The sequence below is a fragment of the Rhinoderma darwinii genome, chromosome 3 (assembly GCF_050947455.1).
Source record: "Rhinoderma darwinii isolate aRhiDar2 chromosome 3, aRhiDar2.hap1, whole genome shotgun sequence".
NCBI lineage: Eukaryota > Metazoa > Chordata > Amphibia > Anura > Rhinodermatidae > Rhinoderma > Rhinoderma darwinii.
In genome coordinates this window covers 122271376-122292334 of record NC_134689.1, presented here as the reverse complement: position 1 = coordinate 122292334, position 20959 = coordinate 122271376, and the positions used below count along the sequence as shown (strand labels likewise).

General features: G+C 40.2%; 1 protein-coding gene across 4 annotated transcripts in view; it reads right to left on the bottom strand.

Moving 5' to 3' along the window:
* Nucleotides 1–13497: 13497 nt before the first annotated feature.
* Nucleotides 13498–20959, bottom strand: part of RNF44 (ring finger protein 44) — a 46356-nt gene continuing 38894 nt past the window's right edge. For all 4 annotated transcript variants that reach the window (XM_075856635.1, XM_075856637.1, XM_075856639.1 and 1 more), the window contains exons 10-11: nt 17562–17661; nt 13498–17020 (exon numbers count right to left, since the gene is read on the bottom strand). In XM_075856635.1, coding sequence (XP_075712750.1) covers nt 16958–17020; nt 17562–17661 — 163 coding nt within the window. In that variant the 3' untranslated portion in view covers nt 13498–16957. The remainder of the gene's footprint in view (nt 17021–17561; nt 17662–20959) is intronic.

Below are 20959 nucleotides of genomic sequence, written 5' to 3'. Positions count from 1 at the left end.
TTTAGGACCAACTGTGAGTCCAGAACGTAAATTAAGCCCACATTCTGAACACAGGCGAAACATTGCAATAAGAATTACATTCCCCCTTTCCTTTACTGTGCTAATTTTCTTTTCCCTTAAAATGCATGTTAGCTGAATATATGCCCTATGTAATGGCAGCATAATAAAGCTGTTGTGGAATACCACTCACAAGAGACTGTCTTCAGGAAAGATAATGTTTATTCAAAGCCGGGAGCAATGCCACAGCTAACACAGTTTCAACGACATGCTACTTTTATACGTCTACACTTTGAGTTGTACATCAAATCCTTACCCAGATTGGGTGGCTAACATCAATACTTCATCCCATTGGACACATACATGCGTTCACATCAGTCTCACTGGACCATACTCCCTTGTCCTGTCCAAATTATATCTTATTGGAGTAGTCTACCCCCTACCTTGGAATGTGGCTAATTGCCTATGTAACCTGGGAACGTAATACGGCTAAAATCTAATTTTCCTCTTTAAAGCTACAGATCCATACTCCTAGTAGCCAAAACAGCAATTTGTTTTGTAGTTTGGCCATACCTCCCAACTTTCGATTATCACAAAGAGGGACAACCATAGCAGCGTGTGCAGCAATATTTTTCGTTTAAGCCGCACCTCTAACCCCACCCAGTAACATGCTCCGAGTGCCTCCCACACAGTATAATGCTCCCATAGCTGCCACCATCCAGTATACTGCCCCATAGAGGCACCCATACAATATAAAGCCAACAGAGATGCCCCCATACAGTATAATGGCCATACAGTATAGTGCCCAGATTCTCCCATGCAGTATAATGCCCATACAGATGCCCCATGCCATATAGTGCCCAAATTCCCCCATACAGCATAATGCCCCATATCTGCCCCCATGCAGTAGAATGCCCACACAGATGCACCTATAGTTGCCCCATACAGTATAATGACCCATAGCGCTTAATCCTCCCATACAGTATAATGCCCTCCTAGCTGCCCTTATACAGTATTATGCCTCCTTAGCTGCCCCTAGTGCCAGTGCCGTTGTAGATAGTGAGTGCCCATGTAGCTAGAACCAGTGGTCCCCTGTAGATAGTCCCCCTATATAGTGCCACAGTGTCCATGTAGTGACACTCCCCCCCCCCCTTGAATATAACACCACTCCCCTATACATAGCACCATTGGCACTCCCAATAGGAGAATCCCAAGCCAGCGCATCGGCCGGGGATTCCACTGTGATCACGCGGTGAATGAGTAAGTTCCACAAAAACTTTACCGAAGTGTCGGGAGTGTGAATAGACATCCAGTCCTGGCTGGAGGCAATGTCTATTCACTCTCAAGACACTTCAGTAAAGTTAATGTGGGTGTATGTGACAGCACAGCGTGATCTCATGAGATCACGCTGTGCAGTGAATACAAATCGACATGAACGGAGAGAAGTGTATGAAGCTGATTGGTCAGCGTCATAAACTTCCCTTTACAACGCCCACTTGGTCAAAAGGCAAAAAACGCCCAGTTGTCTATTAAGAAACTAATTAGCATAAATCTAAAATTGCTCATAACTTGCTCAAAAATGATAGTTTTTCAAAATAAAAGCCACTGTTATCTACACTACAGCGCCGATCAGATTATGTAGGAGATAGGGCACTTATAACGTGGTGACAGAGCATCTTTAACTAGGAGTCCGCTGTATTGCTTAAGCGCGCCTGTCAGCCAAACTGCAACAAAATCCTTTTGTGCTGTTTTGGCACCTAAGTAGACCTGTAGTTGTAAATATGTTGAAATTACATAGGGCAGCATATTAAGCTGACAGATCCACTTTATAATTACATGTTTTTGGGGAAAAAGTAAAAAAAATTTAGGATTTAAAAATAAATAACATTTATTTTTAAAACCTGCCTTAACCCCTTCAGGACTGAGCCTGTTTTGGCCTTGAGCCCTAAGCCGAATTTCTCAAATCTGACGTGTTACCTTATGTAGTAATAACTTGGGAATGCTTTTACCTATCCAAGTGATTCTGAGATTGTTTTCTCGTGACATATTGTACTTTATGTTAGTAAAAAAATTTGGTCGATAAATTTCATATTTGTGTAAAAAGAAACCAAAATTTTGAGAAAATGTGAAAAAATTAGCATTTTTCTAAAATTAAATGTATCTGCTTATAAGACAAACAGTAATGCCACACAAAATAGTTACTATTCCATGTGTCTACTTTATGTTTGCATAGTTTTTTGAACATTCTTTTATTTTTCTAGGACATTACGAGGCTTAGAACTTTAGCAGCAATTTCTCATATTTTCAAGAAAATTTCAAAAGCCCAATTTTTCAAGGACCAGTTCAGTTCTGAAGCGGCTTTAAGGGCCTTATATATTAGAAAGACCCCATAACTCACCCAATTTTGAAAACTGCCCCCCCTCAAAGTATCCAAAACCACATTCAGAAAGTGTTTTAACCCCATAGGCGTTACTCAGGAATATAAAGCAAAGTAGAGGTGAAATTTACAAATTTCATTTATTTTTGCCAAAATTAATTTGTAATACGTTTTTTTTCTGTAACACAGAAGGTTTAACACGAGAAATGCGACTTAATATATATTGCTCAGATTGTGCAGTTTTTAGAAATATCCCACATGTGGCCCTAGTGTGCTTATGGACTGAAGCACCGGCCTCAGAAGCAAAGAAGCACCTAGAGGATTTTGGGGCCGCCTCTTTTTTTTTTTTTTTTTTTAATACATTTTACACACCATGTCAGGTTTGAAGAGGTCTTGTGGTGCCAAAACAGTAAAATATAAATAAAAGTGACCCCATTTTGGAAACTACTCCCCTCAATGACTATATCTAGGGGTATATTTAGCATTTTGACCCCACAGTTTTTATGCTAAATGTATTTGAATTAGTCTGTGAAGATGAGAATCCACTTTTCTTCTGAAATAAAAACTTAGAAATTTTTAATTTTTAGGGTATGTGCACACACACTAATTACGTCCGTAATTGACGGACGTATTTCAGCCGCACGTACCGGAATGAAAGAAGTGCAGGGAGCCGGGCTCCTAGCATCATACTTATGTACGATGCTAGGAGTCCCTGCCTCGCTGCAGGACAACTGTCCCGTACTGTAATCATGTTTTCAGTACGAGACAGTTGTCCTGCAGCGAGGCAGGGACTCCTAGCCATCGTACATAAGTATGATGCTAGGAGCCCGGCTCCCTGCACAATGTTCGGTCCGGTACTTGCGGACTAAATACGTCCGTCAATTACGGACGTAATTAGTGTGTGTGCACATACCCTTACAAGGAATAAAAGGAGAAAAAACACCCCAGCATTTGGAAAGCAATTTCTCCCGATTACAGAAATACCCCATATGTGGTAATAAATTGCTGTTTGAACCCAAAGCGGGGTTTAGAAGTGAAGGAGCGCTATTTGGCTTTTGGAGTTAAGATTTAGCTGGAATAGTTTTTGGGTCATGTCGCATTGGCAAAGCCCCTGAGAGACCAAAACAGTGAAAACCCCCCAAACGTAACCCCATTTACGAAACTACACCACTTAAGGAATCTACCTAGGGGTATAGTTAGCATTTAGACCCCACATGTCTTTTTCAGAATTTATTACAATTAGGCCGTGAAAATGAATATCAACATTATTTCCACTAAAATATTGAATTTTCACAAAGAATAAAAGGAGGAAAAAGCCGCCCAACATTTGTAAAGCAAATTCTCCCGAGTACGGCAATACCCCACATGTGGTCATAAATGCTTTTTTATTAGAAATTAATTAACCCTTTCTGTACTGATCCATTTTTTGCTTTTTTATTTTCGTTTTTCACTCCCCGCATTCCAAGAGCCATAACGTTTTTATTTTTCAGTTTTTATTACGTACAACTTTTTCAGCACTTTTTATTTAATTTTTTTTTAGAGCGGAGGTGACCAAAAAACAGAAATTTTGGCGTTTTAAATTCTTTATTATTTACAACATTCACCGTGTGAGTTAAATAATGGTATATTGTAATAGTTCAGACTTTTACGGAAGCAGCGATAACAATTTTGTGTATTTTTATTTTTTACATTGCTTTAGTGAAATAATTGGGAAAAGGGTTTTCTTTCGGACTTAAAATGTGTAAAAAAAAAAAGTTAATAAAGTTATTTGTGAAAAAAATTTAATAAATATTTAATTAGATCACTGGTACAATACACTGCAATACTAATGTATTGCAGTATATTGAAATGTTTACAGGCTCCTGTAACAGCGCGATCGCTGTTTCTGTCCGTTAGTCCTGGGTTTCAGCTGTAATACAAAGCTGACACCCACAACGTATGGCACGGGTTCAGTGAGTGAGCCCACTCCATACATCCGCCCCCCGCACACCACGACAGGTTAAGTCGTGGTGCATGAAGGGGTTAAGGCGCAACGGGTGGTGCGGAGTGAAAATTCTAATTTTCCACTGATATGCCATTTGAGCGCACAATATGTTGTGCCCAGTTTGTGTCACTGAAGACAAATACATCATAAAATATTAATCGGTTCTCCCGGGTATGGGGATGCCAGATCTGTGGGTGTAAACTGCTGTTTGGGCACACTGCAGGGCTCCGAAGGGAGGGGGCGGACTTTGGAGCGCAGATTTTGCTTGGTAATAGTTATTTTTGGCGTTTTGCTGGTATTTCTGTTTATGTGGGGGCATATGAAGGCTGGGCAGAGTACATCAGGGCATAATAAGAGGGTATAATAATGGGGTAAATAAATAATAATGCGCAGATATGTGCCCGATGTCGCACTGATAAATGGAGCCCGATCTTACCCGCTTTTTGAACACACTGAACATTTTGCATCGCCATATTCTGAGAGCCAGAACTTCTTTATTTATTCTCCACCGGAGCTGCGTGAGGGCTTATTTGTTGCGAGACAATCTGTAGTTTTCATTGGTATAATTTTCGGGTACATGCATCTTTTTTTTTTTTATCGCTTTTTATTCCATGTTTGGCAAACAAGATTACCAAAAACCAGCAATTCTGACAATGGTCTTTATTCTTTTTTTTTTATGGCGTTCACCGTGCGCTATAAATTACAATTTTACTTTATGCTGCAGATCGATACAATTACGGCGATACCATATTTATATATAGTTTTTTTTTATGTTTTGCAGCGTTTGCACGATAAAATCTTTTTTATAAAATAATTTATTTTTTGTGTCACCATATTCTGAGAGCCGTAACTTTTTTATTTTTTTAGTCAAAATAGATGTGTAAGGGCTGGTTTTTGGCAGGACGGGTTGTAGTTTGTATTGGTACTCTTCTGGCGTGTATGCAACTTTTTGATCACTTTTTATTGTATATTTTGGGAGGGGTGGTGACCAAAAAAAGTGATTCTGGCATTGTATTTTACTTGGTGATACCAAATATGTGTACTTTTAACGTGTTCATATTTTTCTCCTATAATGAAAGACTTCTAGGGGAAAAAAATTTTTTTTTTGTTAATGTAACTTATATAAAACATTTTTATCATCTTTTTTTTTTTTTTACTTGTCCCACTAGGGGACACAGACTTGTAGCTCTGATCGCTGCTGGAATACATTACACTACCTACGCAGTGTAATCCATTCCAACAGTCACTCTGACAGGAAGCCTACGAGGAACAGCCTCGGGCTGGTCCGCATAGGCTTCTGTACATGGCAGCACGGAAGCCATAGTCTGGCGTCCAGTTGCCATGGGTACCATCACCAGCCCCCGTGACTACTGATCTCCGCTAAACTCCTTAGGCCCCATGCACACGACAGCAAAAAACCTCCGTAATTGCGGTCCGCAAAAACGGAGCTATTCACTTTCATTGAACAACGACACCTTTCTGTAGCACTACGGAAGGGTGTCAGTGCCGTGGAAATGTTACGGGAATTATGGAACATGTCCGTTCTTTCACATTTTGCGGGCCGTGCTCCCATACTTTGTATGGGAGCACGGCCCGAAAATGCGGCTGTCAGTCAGCGGCAGTGATTGCGGGCACGGTCGTGTGCATGGGGCCTTAAATGTGGCGATTACAATCGAAATCAGCGGCGATGGGCCGCTGATCGGCAACGGGGAATGCAGGGCAGACACCCTGCACAGTTAACTGCCGCCGCAGTGTAGCGCCGCGCGGAGGTTAATTGTCAAAGTACAGACGTAACTGCACGTCGAGGTGCGCAAAGTTACTGACGTGCAGTTACGTCAAGGTGCGGGAAGGGGTTAAACTTTGTTTCTGTAATAAAACAACAGGGTCAAATTAGTAAATACACCCCTAGATAAATATGGTACTGGGTGTAGCTTTCAAATGTCGTCGGGTGTTGCACTTGCACCTATTGTTCTGGCACATATGAGCCTGTTTAAACTAGGCTTTCTGCAGTAAAACAAGATGAATTCTAAAATTCGACAAACTTTAGGAAAATCGTGAACATAAAGAATACATAACGAAATATATATTTGATAACAATTGTATAGGTAAATTAATTTGTTTTAGAGAGAAAAAAAATACATTTTTAAAACTTTAGGTACATTTTTACACTTAAAGTAAATAAATATTACATTGTTTTAGTGGTAAAAGTAAGCCAAAGTACAGTATGTGACAAAAACCAAAATGTCAAAGTGACATGGATGTGCAAAACCATCACAGTTATTCTGCAATATATTTTAAAGCTAGGTCGATGCACATATGCGGAAAACTGCTAAGCATTCAGCCTGCCTGCTAGCAGGCCAGCCTCCTCGGATGACGTTTTATCCCAGAGGACTGCTGCAGCAGTCCCATTGGATAAACAGTCATCCCAGGAGGCTGGCCCTCTGACGTCATCCGGGCCGGCCTCCTGGGATGACATTTCATCCCATGTGACTGCCACTACAGCCTGTGATTAGCTGTGCCGGTCACATGGGATAACTAGTCATCCCAGGAGGTCGTCCTGGAGTAAGAAACAGACTTCTGAGTAACATAAGATTTTTTTTCTGAGTTGCGTTTTTTGGGGCAGAATCACTGGGATTGAATTCAATGGGGAAAATACGCAACAAATAAGGCCCCATTCACATCGCGTTTGTGCTGTCCGCTGGGCGTGTACGTTTTTAAACACTGAAGACTTATTGAAACGTATAGCTCAGCGTATACATAATGGGTCAAAAGTAGACCAAAATAGCATCCGTTTGGTCTATGTTTGTCATGGTTTACATTGGGATACTGTTTTTCGAAAGTACTGAAAAGCGTAATCTGCTACACTATTCTATATTTGCTATTCTGTACTTAAAAACATTCCGTCGTGTATAAATTTTTTTTGGAGCAGTGATCTCAATGGACGACGTATGCAAACGTAACGCTATACGTTTGTATCCATTTACATACAGTGAATCTATCAGAAAGAAAAAAATGTAAAAGAAAACAAACTATCAGTGTTCACTTTAAAAAAACAAAAAACAACTTTTTTTTTAGGTAAAAAACGGAAAAACTTATACCGGACGTATGAATATATGCTAAACGTACACGCTATAAAAACCAAAAAACGACGTAAACAGAAAATGGTACACGTTTGTATAAGTTTTCAATGGTCCACTTTTTTATATATATATAAAAAAAAAAAACGTGACGTGAATGCGGCCTAAGCAGCGTTTATGCAAATACAATTGACAAACTCTGCACCGCATGTCAACTTGAGCGTTTTTTTCACTCACTATTTATTCCGTTGCAGAAAATCAGCAGTATTTCCGCAACGTGTGACATGACCCTAAACACAGAAGCCCCCCCGCCCCCCATGGTGGTCCGCAGAAAAATAGTCTTGCGTGAAACTGGTCCTTTTGTTTAAACAGAAAAAAAGTTGGGGACCGCTTCCCTAACACCTATATAATGCAGGCCTGCCTCCTAGTAGATACCTTCATCCATGCACCAAGTACTCTACTGATTTTCTCCAATGTCCAAAACACCTCAAAAATCTCTCCATCTAATACTTATTTGGGAAGTGGGCTCCGTCTCATAGTGCATTATTTTACATGAGTAAATATTGAACTAGAGCTACAGCTGCTTTGACCATAGTTCTAGCCCAACATTCCCCATGTTACAATTACCTCTGGGAACATGGTCCATGAGGCTGGAACTAGGGAAATCTCTTCAATGAGGGGGAAGGACATCTACTCTTCATCTGCTGTATTCGGTGGGAATGGGGGTTGTCAGCTCAACACCATTCACAATAACAGTTGGATTAGGCCAATCAGCTTTTTTTTTTTAGTGCAGCCAGTAAAAGAGTTAAAGAGGCTCTGTCACCACATTATAAGTGCCCTATCTCCTACATAAGGCGATGGGCGCTATAATGTAGGTGACAGCAGTGCTTTTTACTTAACCCCTTAGTGACCAGCCCATTTTAGGCCCTAATGACCAAGCTATTTTATTCGTTTTTCTATAGTCGCATTCAAAGAGCTATATCTTTTTTATTTTTTCGTCTACATAGCTGTATGAGGACTTGTTTTTTGCGGGATTAGTTGTGCTTTTTAATAGCACCATTTTTGGGTACATATAATTTTTATATTCACTTTTATTAACCTTTTTGGGGGGGATTATAAAAAAAAAAAACTGAAATTCCGCCATTGTTCTATGCGTTTTTAAATTGACGCCGTTCACTATGCGACGTAAATAACATGTTACCTTTATTCTATGGGTCGGTACGATTACGGCGATACCACATATGTAGAGGTTTTTTTATGTTTTACGACTTTTGCACAATAAAAACACTTTTGAACTAAAATTATTTGTTTTTGCATCGTCGCTTTCCAAGAGCCGTAATTTTTTTATTTTTCCATCAATGTAGTGATTTTTTGGGCTTGTTTTCTGCGGGACAAGACGTAGTTTTGAATGGTTTTGGGCGGCAATAGAAAAAAATTGCAATTTCGCCATGGCTTTTTGCGTTTTTTTTTTTACTGTGTTCACTTTGCGGTTTAAATTACCTATTAACTTTATTAATGGAGTCATTACGGTCGCAGCAATACCACATGTGTACTTTTTTTCTTTTTTTTTACACTTTTACTAAATAAAACCACTTTTTATGGAAAAAAATGGATTTATTTTTTACTGTACTTTATTAATAATATTTATTTCACTTTGATGACTGATTTTATTAGTCCCACTAGGGGACTTTACTGTGCGATATTCCGATCGCTGCTATAATGCTCTGGTATACTTCGTATACCAGAGCATTATTGCCCGTCAGTGTAAATCTCCGGCGCGTCCTAACAGGAATATGTCCAGGGCAGACCTGGGGGCTTTTATCAAGCCCCCGGCTGCCATGACACCCCATCGGAGACCCGCGATTTCATTCGCGGGCCGCCGATGGGTGACAGAGGGAGCGCACTCCCTCTGTAAACAAAGTTAAATGCCGCGGTCGCTATTGGCGGCATTTAACGGGTTAAACGGCCGCAATCGAAGTAAACTTCGATCGCGGGCGTTGGAGCAGGAGCTCAGCTGTCATCAGACAGCAGAGCCCCGGCTCCTGCCTGCACGGGAGACCCCGTGGTCACTAAGGGGTTAATAAAACAATTTTTACCACTTTATTAGCGATTTTAGATTTATGCTAATGAGTTGCTTAATGCCCAACTGGGCGTGTTTTTACTTTAGATCAAGTGGGCGTTGTACAGGGGAGTGTATGATGCTGACCAATCAGTGACCAATCAGCGTCATGCACTCCTCTCCATTTATTTAGGCAGCGCATAGGGATCCTTTTAGATCCTTATGTGCTGTCTTATACGAGCACATTAACAATACTGAAGTGTTTAGACAGTGAATAGACATTCCACGGGATGTCTATTCACAATCCCTGCACTTCGTTACTATTTTTGTGGTAGTTACAGCCGAGCAAAGCGTAATCTCGCTGTAACCTGGTCATTTACCGCATAATCCCGCGAGATTACGCTTCCTCTGCTGTAGCTACCACAGACAGAGTAACGAAGTGCACAGATTGTGAATAGACATCCCGTTGAATGTCTATTCACTGTCTAAACACTTCAGTATTGTTAATGTGTTAGTATAAGACAGCACATAAGGATCTAACAGGATCCCTATGCGCTGTGTAAATGAATGGAGAGGAGTGCATGATGCTGATTGGTCAGCGTCATACACTCCCCTGTACAACGCCCACTTGGTCTAAAGTAAAAATACACCCACTTGGGCATTAAGCAACTCATTAGCATAAATCTAAAATCGCTAATAAAGTGGTGAAAACAGATCGTTTTATTAAATAAAAAGCACTGCTGTCACCTACATTATAGCGCCAATCTCCTTATGTAGGAGATACGGCACTTATAATGTGGTGACAGAGCCTCTTTAAGGGCAGACAACCCGAATTATCATTGTGACAAGGACAACTAGAGAAAGTGGGGGATTAATGGCAGTTGCCGCCTTACAAAAACACCAGGTAAGAAAATACTTTTTAATAGTAAATCTGTGACAATATGCTGAGGATTTCCTATTTAGAATGCTGATCTTAACTCTTTCATGCCAACAATCTGTACAGATGTCCTTTTCGCACATACCCCGTGCTACCAGGACGTGTATATACAGATCTCTGTTCCAGACGGCATAGCGCTGTGAAAAGCGCTCGGACGCCAGCTGTGTCAGTGGCTCCCCAGCAACCTGTTCTCCGATAGCCGAACGGTTCGGCTTTCAGAGAATATGATCACCGGTATGAACCGCTTCCTGACCGCCCACAGTAAATTCATGTCAGCGCTTGCTGGGCTATGTGCAGCGCCGACGTGAATTCACAGTGGGTGTTAAAAGCGCGATCCGGGTGTCTGAGTATTGCGGACACCCGGATCGCGCTGTCAAGCCCTGCCTCTGGTCCCGGAGACATGACCGGGACCTGATTGCTACAACAAACTTTCCCGAAGACCGATTGCGGGTGTTGCCGTCGGTTGCATGGCAAAACCGGAGGCCATACAACAGCCTCCGGGACTGCCATTCACGAAAGCCTATGAGGACCAGCTGGTCCTCATAGGCTTCCTGTCAGTGTGACTGTCAACGTCACACTGACAGTTTAGAATACGTTACACTACCTAGGTAGTGTAATGTATTATAGCAGCCATCAGTGCTGCATGTCTTCAAGTAAAACAAGTAAAAAAAAAAAAAAAAAGTTATGAAAGTGTAAAAACAAGTTATAAGTTACAAAAACATTAAAATGCTTTTTTTCCCTATAAGAAGTCTTTTATTATTGGGAAAAAAATAAACCGTTAAAAAAGTACACATATTTGGTATGACCGCGTTCATAACGACCCCAACTATAAAACCATAATATTATTTTTCCTGCACGGTGAACACCGCAAAAAAATAAAATAAAAAAAAACAATACTAGCATCACTATTTTTTTGGTAATCACCCCTCCCAAAATATAGAATAAAAAGTGATCAAAAACTTGCATGTACCCCAAAATAATACCAATAAAAACTACAACCCATCCCGCAAAAAACAAGCCCTTACAAAGCTTTTTAGACTGAAAAAAAATAAAAAAAATTATGGCTCTCAGAATATGGTGACACAGAAAATATATAATTTTATAGAATAGTGATTTTATTGCGCAAACGCCACAAAACAAAAAAAAACAAAAACGATATACATATGGTATCGCCATAATCGTACCGACCTGCAGAATAAAAGTAAAATGTCATTTATAGCGCACGGTGATTACTGTAAAAAAAAAAAAAAGGACAAAAAAAAATGTCAAAAAGCATGTTTTTTTGTTACTTTGCTTGCAAAATAAAAATAATAAATAAATAAAAATCGAAGAAAAAGTGATAAAAAATAAATAAAATCACATGTACCCTAAAATGGTACCAATGAAAACTACATATTGTAACGTAACAAATAAGCCCTCGCACGGCTGCGGTGGAGAAAAAAAAACAAAAAAAAAGAACTTTCTGCCGCTCAGAATATAGTGACAGAAATTGTGCAGTGTCCAAAAGCGGATAAGATTGGGCACCATTTATCAGTGCGACACTGGCCACATATCTATGAATTATTATTTATTTACCGCATGATTATACCCTCTTATTATGCCCTGATGTACTCCGCACAGCCAACATATGCCCCCACATTATAAACTGAAATTACAGCAATACCCCAAACAGAACTCTTACCAGAAATCTGCGCTCCAAAAGCCAAATGGCGCTCCTTCCCTTCTGAGATCTGCCGTGGGTCTAAACAGCAGTTTATTACCACATATGGGGTATTGCCGTAATCGTGAGAAATAGTTTTACAAGTTTTGGGGTACTTTTTATTATTTATTCCTTGTAAAAATGACATTTAATATTTTTTCAGAAAAGTAGATTTTCATTTTCAGACATATTCCAATAAATAAAGCAAAATGCCGGTGGGGTCAAGATGCTAACTATACCCCTAGATAAATTCCGAGGTGTGTAGTTTCCAAAACCGCTTTTGGGGAGATTCCACTGTTTTGGCACCACAAGACCTCTTCAAACCCAACATGGTGCCTAAAATATATACTAAAAAAAAAAAAAAAAAAAAAAAAAAGAAGGAGACCCCAAAATCCTCTAGGTGCTCCTTTGCTTCTGAGGCCGGTGTTTCAGTCCATTAGCACACTAGGGCCACATGTGGGATATTTCTAAAAACGGCAGAATCTGGGCAATAAATATTGAGTTGCATTTCTCTGGTAAAACCTTCTGTGTTACAGGAAAAAAAAAAATGTATTACAAATTAATTTCGGCAAAAAAATTAAATTTGTAAATTTCACCTCTACTTTGCTTTAATTCCTGTGAAACGCCTAAAGGGTTAATAAACTTTCTGAATGCTGTTTTGAATACTTTAAGGGGTGCAGTTTTTAAAATGGGGTGATTTATGGGGACTCTAGTACATAAGGCCCTCAAAGCCACTTCAAAACTGAACTGGTCCTTGACAAAATAGCCTTTTGACATTTTCTTGAAAATATGAGAAATTGCTGCTAAAGTTCTAAGCCTTGTAACGTCCTAGAAAAATAAAGTTCAAAAAACGATGCCAACATAAAGTAGACATATGGGGAATGTTAATTAGCAACAATTTTGTGTGGTATTCCTATCTGTTTTACAAGTAGATTACATTTAAAATTAGAAAAATAATTTTTGCACATTTTCTTTACATTTTGGTGTTTTTCACAAATAAGCTATGAATTTATTGACCACATTTTTCCACTAACAAAGTACAATATGTCACGAGAAAACAATCCCTGAATTGCTTGGATAGGCAAAAGCATTCCAGAGTTATTACCACATAAAATGACATGTCAGATTTGAAAAAATGGGGCTGGTCATTGAGGTATCTGACCTGCTGTGTGCTATACTATGTGTAAAATACTTCCTATGATCTGGTCACGTGGAAACCTTCGGGATTCAGAAGAAATGGGAGAGACGTCCATCCAATGATATCAAGTGGGGCTCTGTGTCCTTTTCCATTGCAATAGTAGAGAGCAAATACCCGAGCTTAAATATAAATGGATAGAAACGTATGAAAAAAGACCAAGAGACTCCCGTATTGTCCTTGTACATTTATTAGTGAACCCTCTCAATTCAGCCACAACATTAAAAAAAATAAATGATTGCACTACCAGGTCAAGCAAAACTAGCAACTTTCATTTTAAAAAAAGTACAAATCTGTTAAAAATTTCAATCAGTATACACATATATATATAATACAATATTACTAGGTAATGTTAAATGCTACAAACCAATATTATTCCAATGGAACGGAGGAAAAGAAACACACTTTGATAGCTTCAAGAACCATTTCTATATATTAGCATTTTTTTCAAATACATACATGGGAAATGAGGTAACCAGTAAATGTGCAAGTACCAAAAGCCAAAAATAAAAAAAAAGTTTATATATAGATATATCTATATGTATACGCACACATATAGATATACAAATCTAACACAGAAGACACCTCCAGGACCCTGAGTAAGGGAAGCCACATCTCTGGGGGAAAGGGGAAGGGGCAGGAATGTTAATGGGAGGGAAAAGTTGAGATCAATCAAGCCCAGTGTGAGTATGGGGTCCAGGAGGTTAGGATGATACAGTAAACAATCCACTATATCCTACCATAGAGGTGTTTAAAAGAACATAGAGAGATTAAAAAAAGTGGCATCTATGCAGCAATCACCGACATCCTAAAATCAATGGGTATTACTTAAGCAGACTGATAATGAAGTGTCAAGTGCTTCACTAGAGCTTAACAGCACTTAAACTATAGTCGTGGGGTTCCTACAGAGATTAGTGGAAGAACCGTATGTATGCTATACAGTGGAGCAGAGGGTGGATGAAGGGAGAAACCCCTATTCTGCTGGAGAGGACCTCATCTTGTCTGACAAAAGTCATCTCCAGCAGTTCAGGAATTTTCGGAGAGATACGCAGCAGAAACTGCGGTTGCCTGGTGAGAGTTTGCTGAGAAGTCTGAAGTGTTAATATATACAGTAAGACCTTTGGTAACTTGTGTGCTGTAAAACAAGTGCTTCATCCAGTTTCTCTGCTATAGTCACTGCTACCTTCTTCCACTAGCCCCACTGCGGCAGTTTACAGAACAGGGGGTTTTATCTATTGTGAGGGGGGGAGGGAGAAAATAGCAGATACAATCACGCTCCAGCATATGAACAGTTACAATTCTTCACTATTCTCACTGTCAGCATATGGCTTGAAACATCATGTGCTGCCGTTACGTAAGGCAAGAAGTGTCCACCACCCATACTGTCAGTATCAAGTGGCCGATCAGAAAAAATATGGACCACGTTTGGTAGTGACCTATGAAAGGACAAGCACAATGATGGGAGATCAATTTACACTTCACATGCTAGCGGTTGAATTACTTTGTGTATATATATATATATATATATATATATATATATACACATATATACATACAAACAAACACACATATACCTACAGACGTGCACCATCACCTGAAATTTATTGTCAACAGTGAGAAGAGTGAAGTGGTCAGTGGAGAGGAAGACGTCTACAGCCAAACAGTGGCCAACCCTCTAATGCCTGTCTGTTAACCAGGGGGTTACGTCACCATGCCCACAGAAAGTGGCAATAAAAGTTTAGTACTACTGCAGTACTGGATGGGTCAAAACGAAAATACAAACACACTGGTTACTAGCCCCAAAATAAAGAACTGCAAAGCCACCACTCCACAGACAGATAATAGAACACTGTATTATTAAAGGTTATTGATTCAACAGCCTGTGAAATCTTCATACGTCTAGAATTACAACCCGAATTTACTACAGGGTACAGCAGTGGCGATTCGCATGAGTTTCTCCTTATAGACGTGAGGTGGATTACACGAACATAATGAAATCAACTGTATGTAGAATTAGCCATTAACATAGTATTAGAATTCTACACATACACTGTTATATACTAGAGGGTCAGTAGAATGAACTCATTTACTTTTGGTCTAGGAACCCCCCCATCGCACACAATCCCTGCCCGGAGTGTGACCTTAACAGGCAACGAGACATTCAAGTTCAGGTGCCTTCTGCTTGCAGGAATCAGCTCAGCAAGATACATAACCCTATATAATGCTTGTCCCAGCCCCCACCCACCCCCCCCTTCACGTCACTCCACAGACGGCCAAGGGTTAGCAGATACCATATTCCAAGCTGCTCAGACATGCATATTGTGAAACATTAAGACAGACTCTTTCTGTCTGACCATTTAAACGCGCGCGCGCACACAGATCAGAAATGGTTGGCTGGCTCTTGTGTTGAATTAATTGCTGTTCTATCATGCAAACTTGAACTAAAACAGATACAAATCAGTAAATAAGGCAGCCGCTCGCCCATGTGCCTCTGCGTTACGGTCAGAGGCTGGGATGGCGAGAAATACGGGTGCCAAGTGCAACACGCTCACTAAAACACAGCTTGGCGTGCAACAGAGTATACCCTGTGATCACACACTAGCCTGCAATTGTGTGACCTGCTGCCTAAGAAAATACACTGGGGAGGCATTACCAGGGCTTCTGAGATCCGAAAAATTAGGGGAGAAAACATATGCAAATGGCCCCTGCACCTCCAGACTGGTCCACATAACACATATGCCTGTTTAACAAAGAGAAATCTAGAAATAAACAGATACCAGCAACTGAAGCGTTAATGTGATGTGAAATGGCATGGCCATCAGACTTCTATGGAAAGAAAAAGATGGGGATAAAACACACGTGTCCCCTGTATTCCTCCAGGGAGCAAAAGCAATGATTTTTCACTGGGGTCGAGAGATTAAGATCACATCTGATGCGAAGGGCCTTATCGGGAGTCTGGCTTTCAGGTGGAGTGAAATGGATGGCTGGACACCGCGCGGAGGAAAGATGGAGACAAGATAATGAATGAGTAATACAGAGATTAACATTTGAGTGCAGAAAGGTCTGATGGCAGCAAATAATAGAAATGATACATAAAATCTGGTCCAATTAATCAAAAGAAAATACTGCCCACCAGGGCATCAGTGCAAACATATTTAAATAAGCAGCTGTGACATTCCCCTCAACTTAGGGATTGACAGATGTAAGATTTTGCAAACAGGGAGCCCCTGGTAATGCCTCAAGGTCCCCTTTGGGGGCTAGCACTGGTCACAAGGACCCTGTCCTTTACCTGTTAGTCCCAACTACTCTGAGGAAAAAGAGAAAGTTTCTCCCAATTGCAACCTAATTCATCTCACACACCTCTCAAATCCCTCCCAATGCCCACAACTGAAATACATAATGAAGGGGCACTGCTGGAAAGTATTGGGGTGTAGAGGTACTAGGATGGAGACAGTGGAATGTGACTCTTGACTCCACCTCCAGAATAAAAGCTGCAGTTTCCTAGCCGTAAAGACAAGTGCAGGTGGAGAAGGAAGCAGAAGCATCCGAGTCAGGCAAGGAGGCTGGTTTATTTTGTGTTGATCTCTCTGGGTTTGTGCACCGGCAGGAGGCAAGAGGGCAAATTTCGGTCCTCACTCCCCATCTCTATGAACCTCAGAAGCATCAGCCCGGCAGATGGGACATGTGCGGTTGGACTGAAAGAGAAAAAATGGTGAATGGTTAATATAGGTTCAGTAAATTTTGGGGATTTTGTGACCTTTTGCAGTAAGGAATCACATTTGTCAATTGCATGCAGACACCTTGTGAGTCATGGAGTCAGTCGTACAATAGATGAGAAACAGAGTTGTGGCTTCCGTTATATGGAATCCATCACGTACATGTGAACAGTTTCACCACACAAAGACTTCGCTACAGCTTTAAAGAAAATTCTTAAAGTTATTCATAACATCCTCCGTGGACTGAATTTTATTTGGTTTTTCAACGGGACACAAAAGGTGTGGCAGCCTGTCAGACGAAAACTCGGCAAACGGAACATACATGTACAGATTTATTTTCTAATCTGATGTGAACCAACATTTGACATGATTTCGACAAGAACTGTTCCATTTATTGAAAAATAAAAGTATACTAGAAAGTTGTATGACTGTCTTAGGACAATAAAACATTTTATAACGGACCCTTTTTTTCTACTCTCACTACTCCTTTAACAGAAGGGAATCCCACTTCGGAACATACCTTGAGCCACTTATCAACACATTTTGCGTGGAACTCATGGTTACAAGGTAACACTCTGAGGAGCTGCCGACTTTCAAAGTCACTAAAACACACCACACACCTGAAAGTTAAAACAGAAAAGTAAAATGTATTTATCATACATCAGTATAGGAAGTCCTTGGCATTAGATATTTCACCTAGAACATTTTTCTCTTCAGTTTTATCACCTTTGTTCTCACGGCATGACCGCTGGTTAAAGAGGCTCTGTCACCACATTATAAGTGCCCTGTCTCCTACATAATGTGATCGGCGCTGTAATGTAGGCAACAACCGTGGTTTTTACTTCGAAAATCAATTTTGACAGTTAAGACCTATTTTACATTTATGCTAATGACTTTAAACCTTTCATGCCGACAATCTGTAGATTCACGTCCTATCCGCATATTCCCCTGTGCAACGAGGACGTGAATCTGCAGACTTCTGCCGGGAGAGCGCTCTGACGCCAGCGGCGTCAGTGGCTCCCCAGCAACCTGTTCTCCGACAGCCGAACCGTTTGGTTCGGCTACAGAGAATATGATCACCGTTACTAACTGCTTCCTGTAAATTTACGTCGGCGCTTGCTGGGCTCTGTGCAGCGCCGACATGAAGTCACAGTGGGTGTTAAAAGCACGATCCGGGTATCTCAGAGTAGCGGTAACAGCCGGATCACGCTGTTAACCGCTGCCTCTGGTCCCGGAGACATGATCGGGGCCTGGTTGGTTCAGGTCCCGATCGTGTGATCGCAGGGAAAGTTTGTTGTAGCAACAAACTGGAAAATTTGTTGCTACAACAAACTTTCGAGGACCGATTGCGGGTGCTGCCGTCGGCTGCATGGCAAAACTGGAGGCCATACAATGGCCTCCAGGTCTGCCATTCACGGAAGCCTATGAAGACCGGCTGGTCCTCATAGGCTTCCTGTCAGTGTCTGTCAACGTCACACTGACAGTTTATAATATGTTACACTACCTAAGTAGTGTAATGTGTTATAGTAGCCATCAGGGCTGCAGGTCTTAAAGTAAAAAAAAAAATGTTTTATAAAAGTGTAAAAATAGCATTTTTTGTTTTTGGAACTTAGAAGACTTTTATTATAGGAAAAATTAAAACGTTAAAAAAGTACATATATTTGGTATCACCGCATTCGTAAAGACCCAAACGATAAAACTAGAATATTTTTCCCACACGGTGAACACTGCAAAAAAATTACGGCTCTCAGAATATGCCGAGACAAAAAAGAAATAATTTGATAGAAAAGTGATTTTATTGCGCAAACGCCACAAAACAAAAAAAACGATATACATATGGTATCGCCGTAATCATACCGACCTGCAGAATAAAGTAAAATTTCATTTATAGCGCATGGTGAACACTGTAAAAAATAAAAAAAAGGACAAAAGACATTGTCAATGTGTGTTTTTTAAATCAAATAATAAAAAATAAAAATCACATGTACCCTAAAATGGTACCAATGAAAAACTACAGATTGTAACGTAACAAATAAGCCCTCGCACGGCTCCGTTGGAGAAAAAATAAACAAGTTCTGGCGCTCAGAATATAGCGACATAAATTGTGCAGAGCGTTCCAAAAGCGGATAAGATCGGGCGCCATTTATCAGTGCGATACTGCCCGCATATCTATGAATTATTATTTATTTATCCCATTATTATACCCTCTTATTATGCCCTGATGTATTCCGCACAGATAACATATGCCTCCCACATTATAAGATGAAATACCAGTAAAACCCCAAACAGAACTACTACCAAGCATAATCTGCCCTCCAAAATCCAAATGGCGCTCCTTTTCCCTTCTGAGCTCTGCCGTGGGGTATTGCCGTAATCGGGAGAAATAGCTTTACAAGTTTTGGGGTAATTTTTATTCTTTATTCCTTGTTAAAAAAAAAATGTTTTTATATTTTTTCAGAAAAAAAAAAGTAGATTTTCATTTTCACAGACGTATTCCAATAAATATAGCAAAAGACCTGTGGGGTCAAGATGCTAACTGTACCCCTAGATAAATTCCTTGAGGTGTGTAGCTTCCAAAACCACTTTTGGGGAGTTTCCACTGCTTTGGCACCATAAGACCTCTTCAAATCAGACATGGTGCCTAAAATATATTCTATAAAAAGGAGACTCCAAAATCCACTAGGTGCTCCTTTGCTTCTGAGGCCGGTGCTTCAGTCTATTACCACACTAGGGCCACATGTGGGATATTTCTAAAAACTGAAGAATCTGGGCAATAAATATTGGGTTGCGTTTCTCTGGTAAAAACTTCTGTGTTCCAGAATATTTTTTTTTATTACAAATGAATTTCGGCAAAAAAAATAACAATTTGTAAATAACACCTCTACATTGCTTTAATTCCTGTGAAACGCCTAAAGGGTTAAGAAACTTTCTGAATGCGGCTTTGAATACTTTGAGGGGTGCAGTTTTTAAAATGGGGTGATTTATGGAGTCTGTCTAGTACATAAGCAGAAAATTACCACAGCACTGGACCACAAGTGGGTGCACGCCTCAATAGGACCGGATCCGCAGTCCCCAATATCAGATAGACAAAATAAACGAGGAGACAGCACTTCCAACATATGTCAGCTTTTTAATCACCCGTGCGACGTTTCAGTCCAGCAGGACCTTTCTCAAGCTCGTTTAGTTTGTCTATCTAGTACATAAGGCCCTCAAAGCCACTTCAGAACTGAACTGGTCCTTGACAAATAGCCTTTTGAAATTTTCTTGAAAGTTTTGAGCTGCTAAAGTTCTAAGCCTTGTAACGTCCTACAAAAATAAAATAATGTTCAAAAAACAATGCAAACAAAGTAGACATATGAGGGATGTTAATTAGCAACAATTTTGTGTGATATTACTATGTTTTACAAATAGATACATTCAAAATAAGAATTATAATTTTTGCAAATTTTCTTTACATTTTGGTGTTTTTTTACAAACAAGCTTTGAATTTCGTGACCAGATTTTTCCCACTTACATAAAAGTACAATATGTCACAAGAAAATCTCAGAATCGCTTGGATAGGCAAAAGCATTACAGAGTTATTACCACATAAAAGGACACGTCAGATTGGAAGAAATGGGGCTGGTCCTCAAGAGCCAAAATGACCTCGGTCCTGAAGGGGTTAATAGACAACTGGGCATGTTTTTACTTTTTGACCAAGTGGGCGTTGTAAAGAGAAGTGTAAGACGCATCAGACCAATCAGCATCCTACACTTCTCTCCATTCATGTACTCAAGACATTGTGATCTTGCGAGATGACGATGTGCTGTCACTTACTCACACATTAACTTTACTGAAGTGTCTTGAGAGTGAATAGATATCACCTCCAGCTAGTATGCGATGTCTTTTCACAATCCCGACACTTCAGCAACGTTTGTG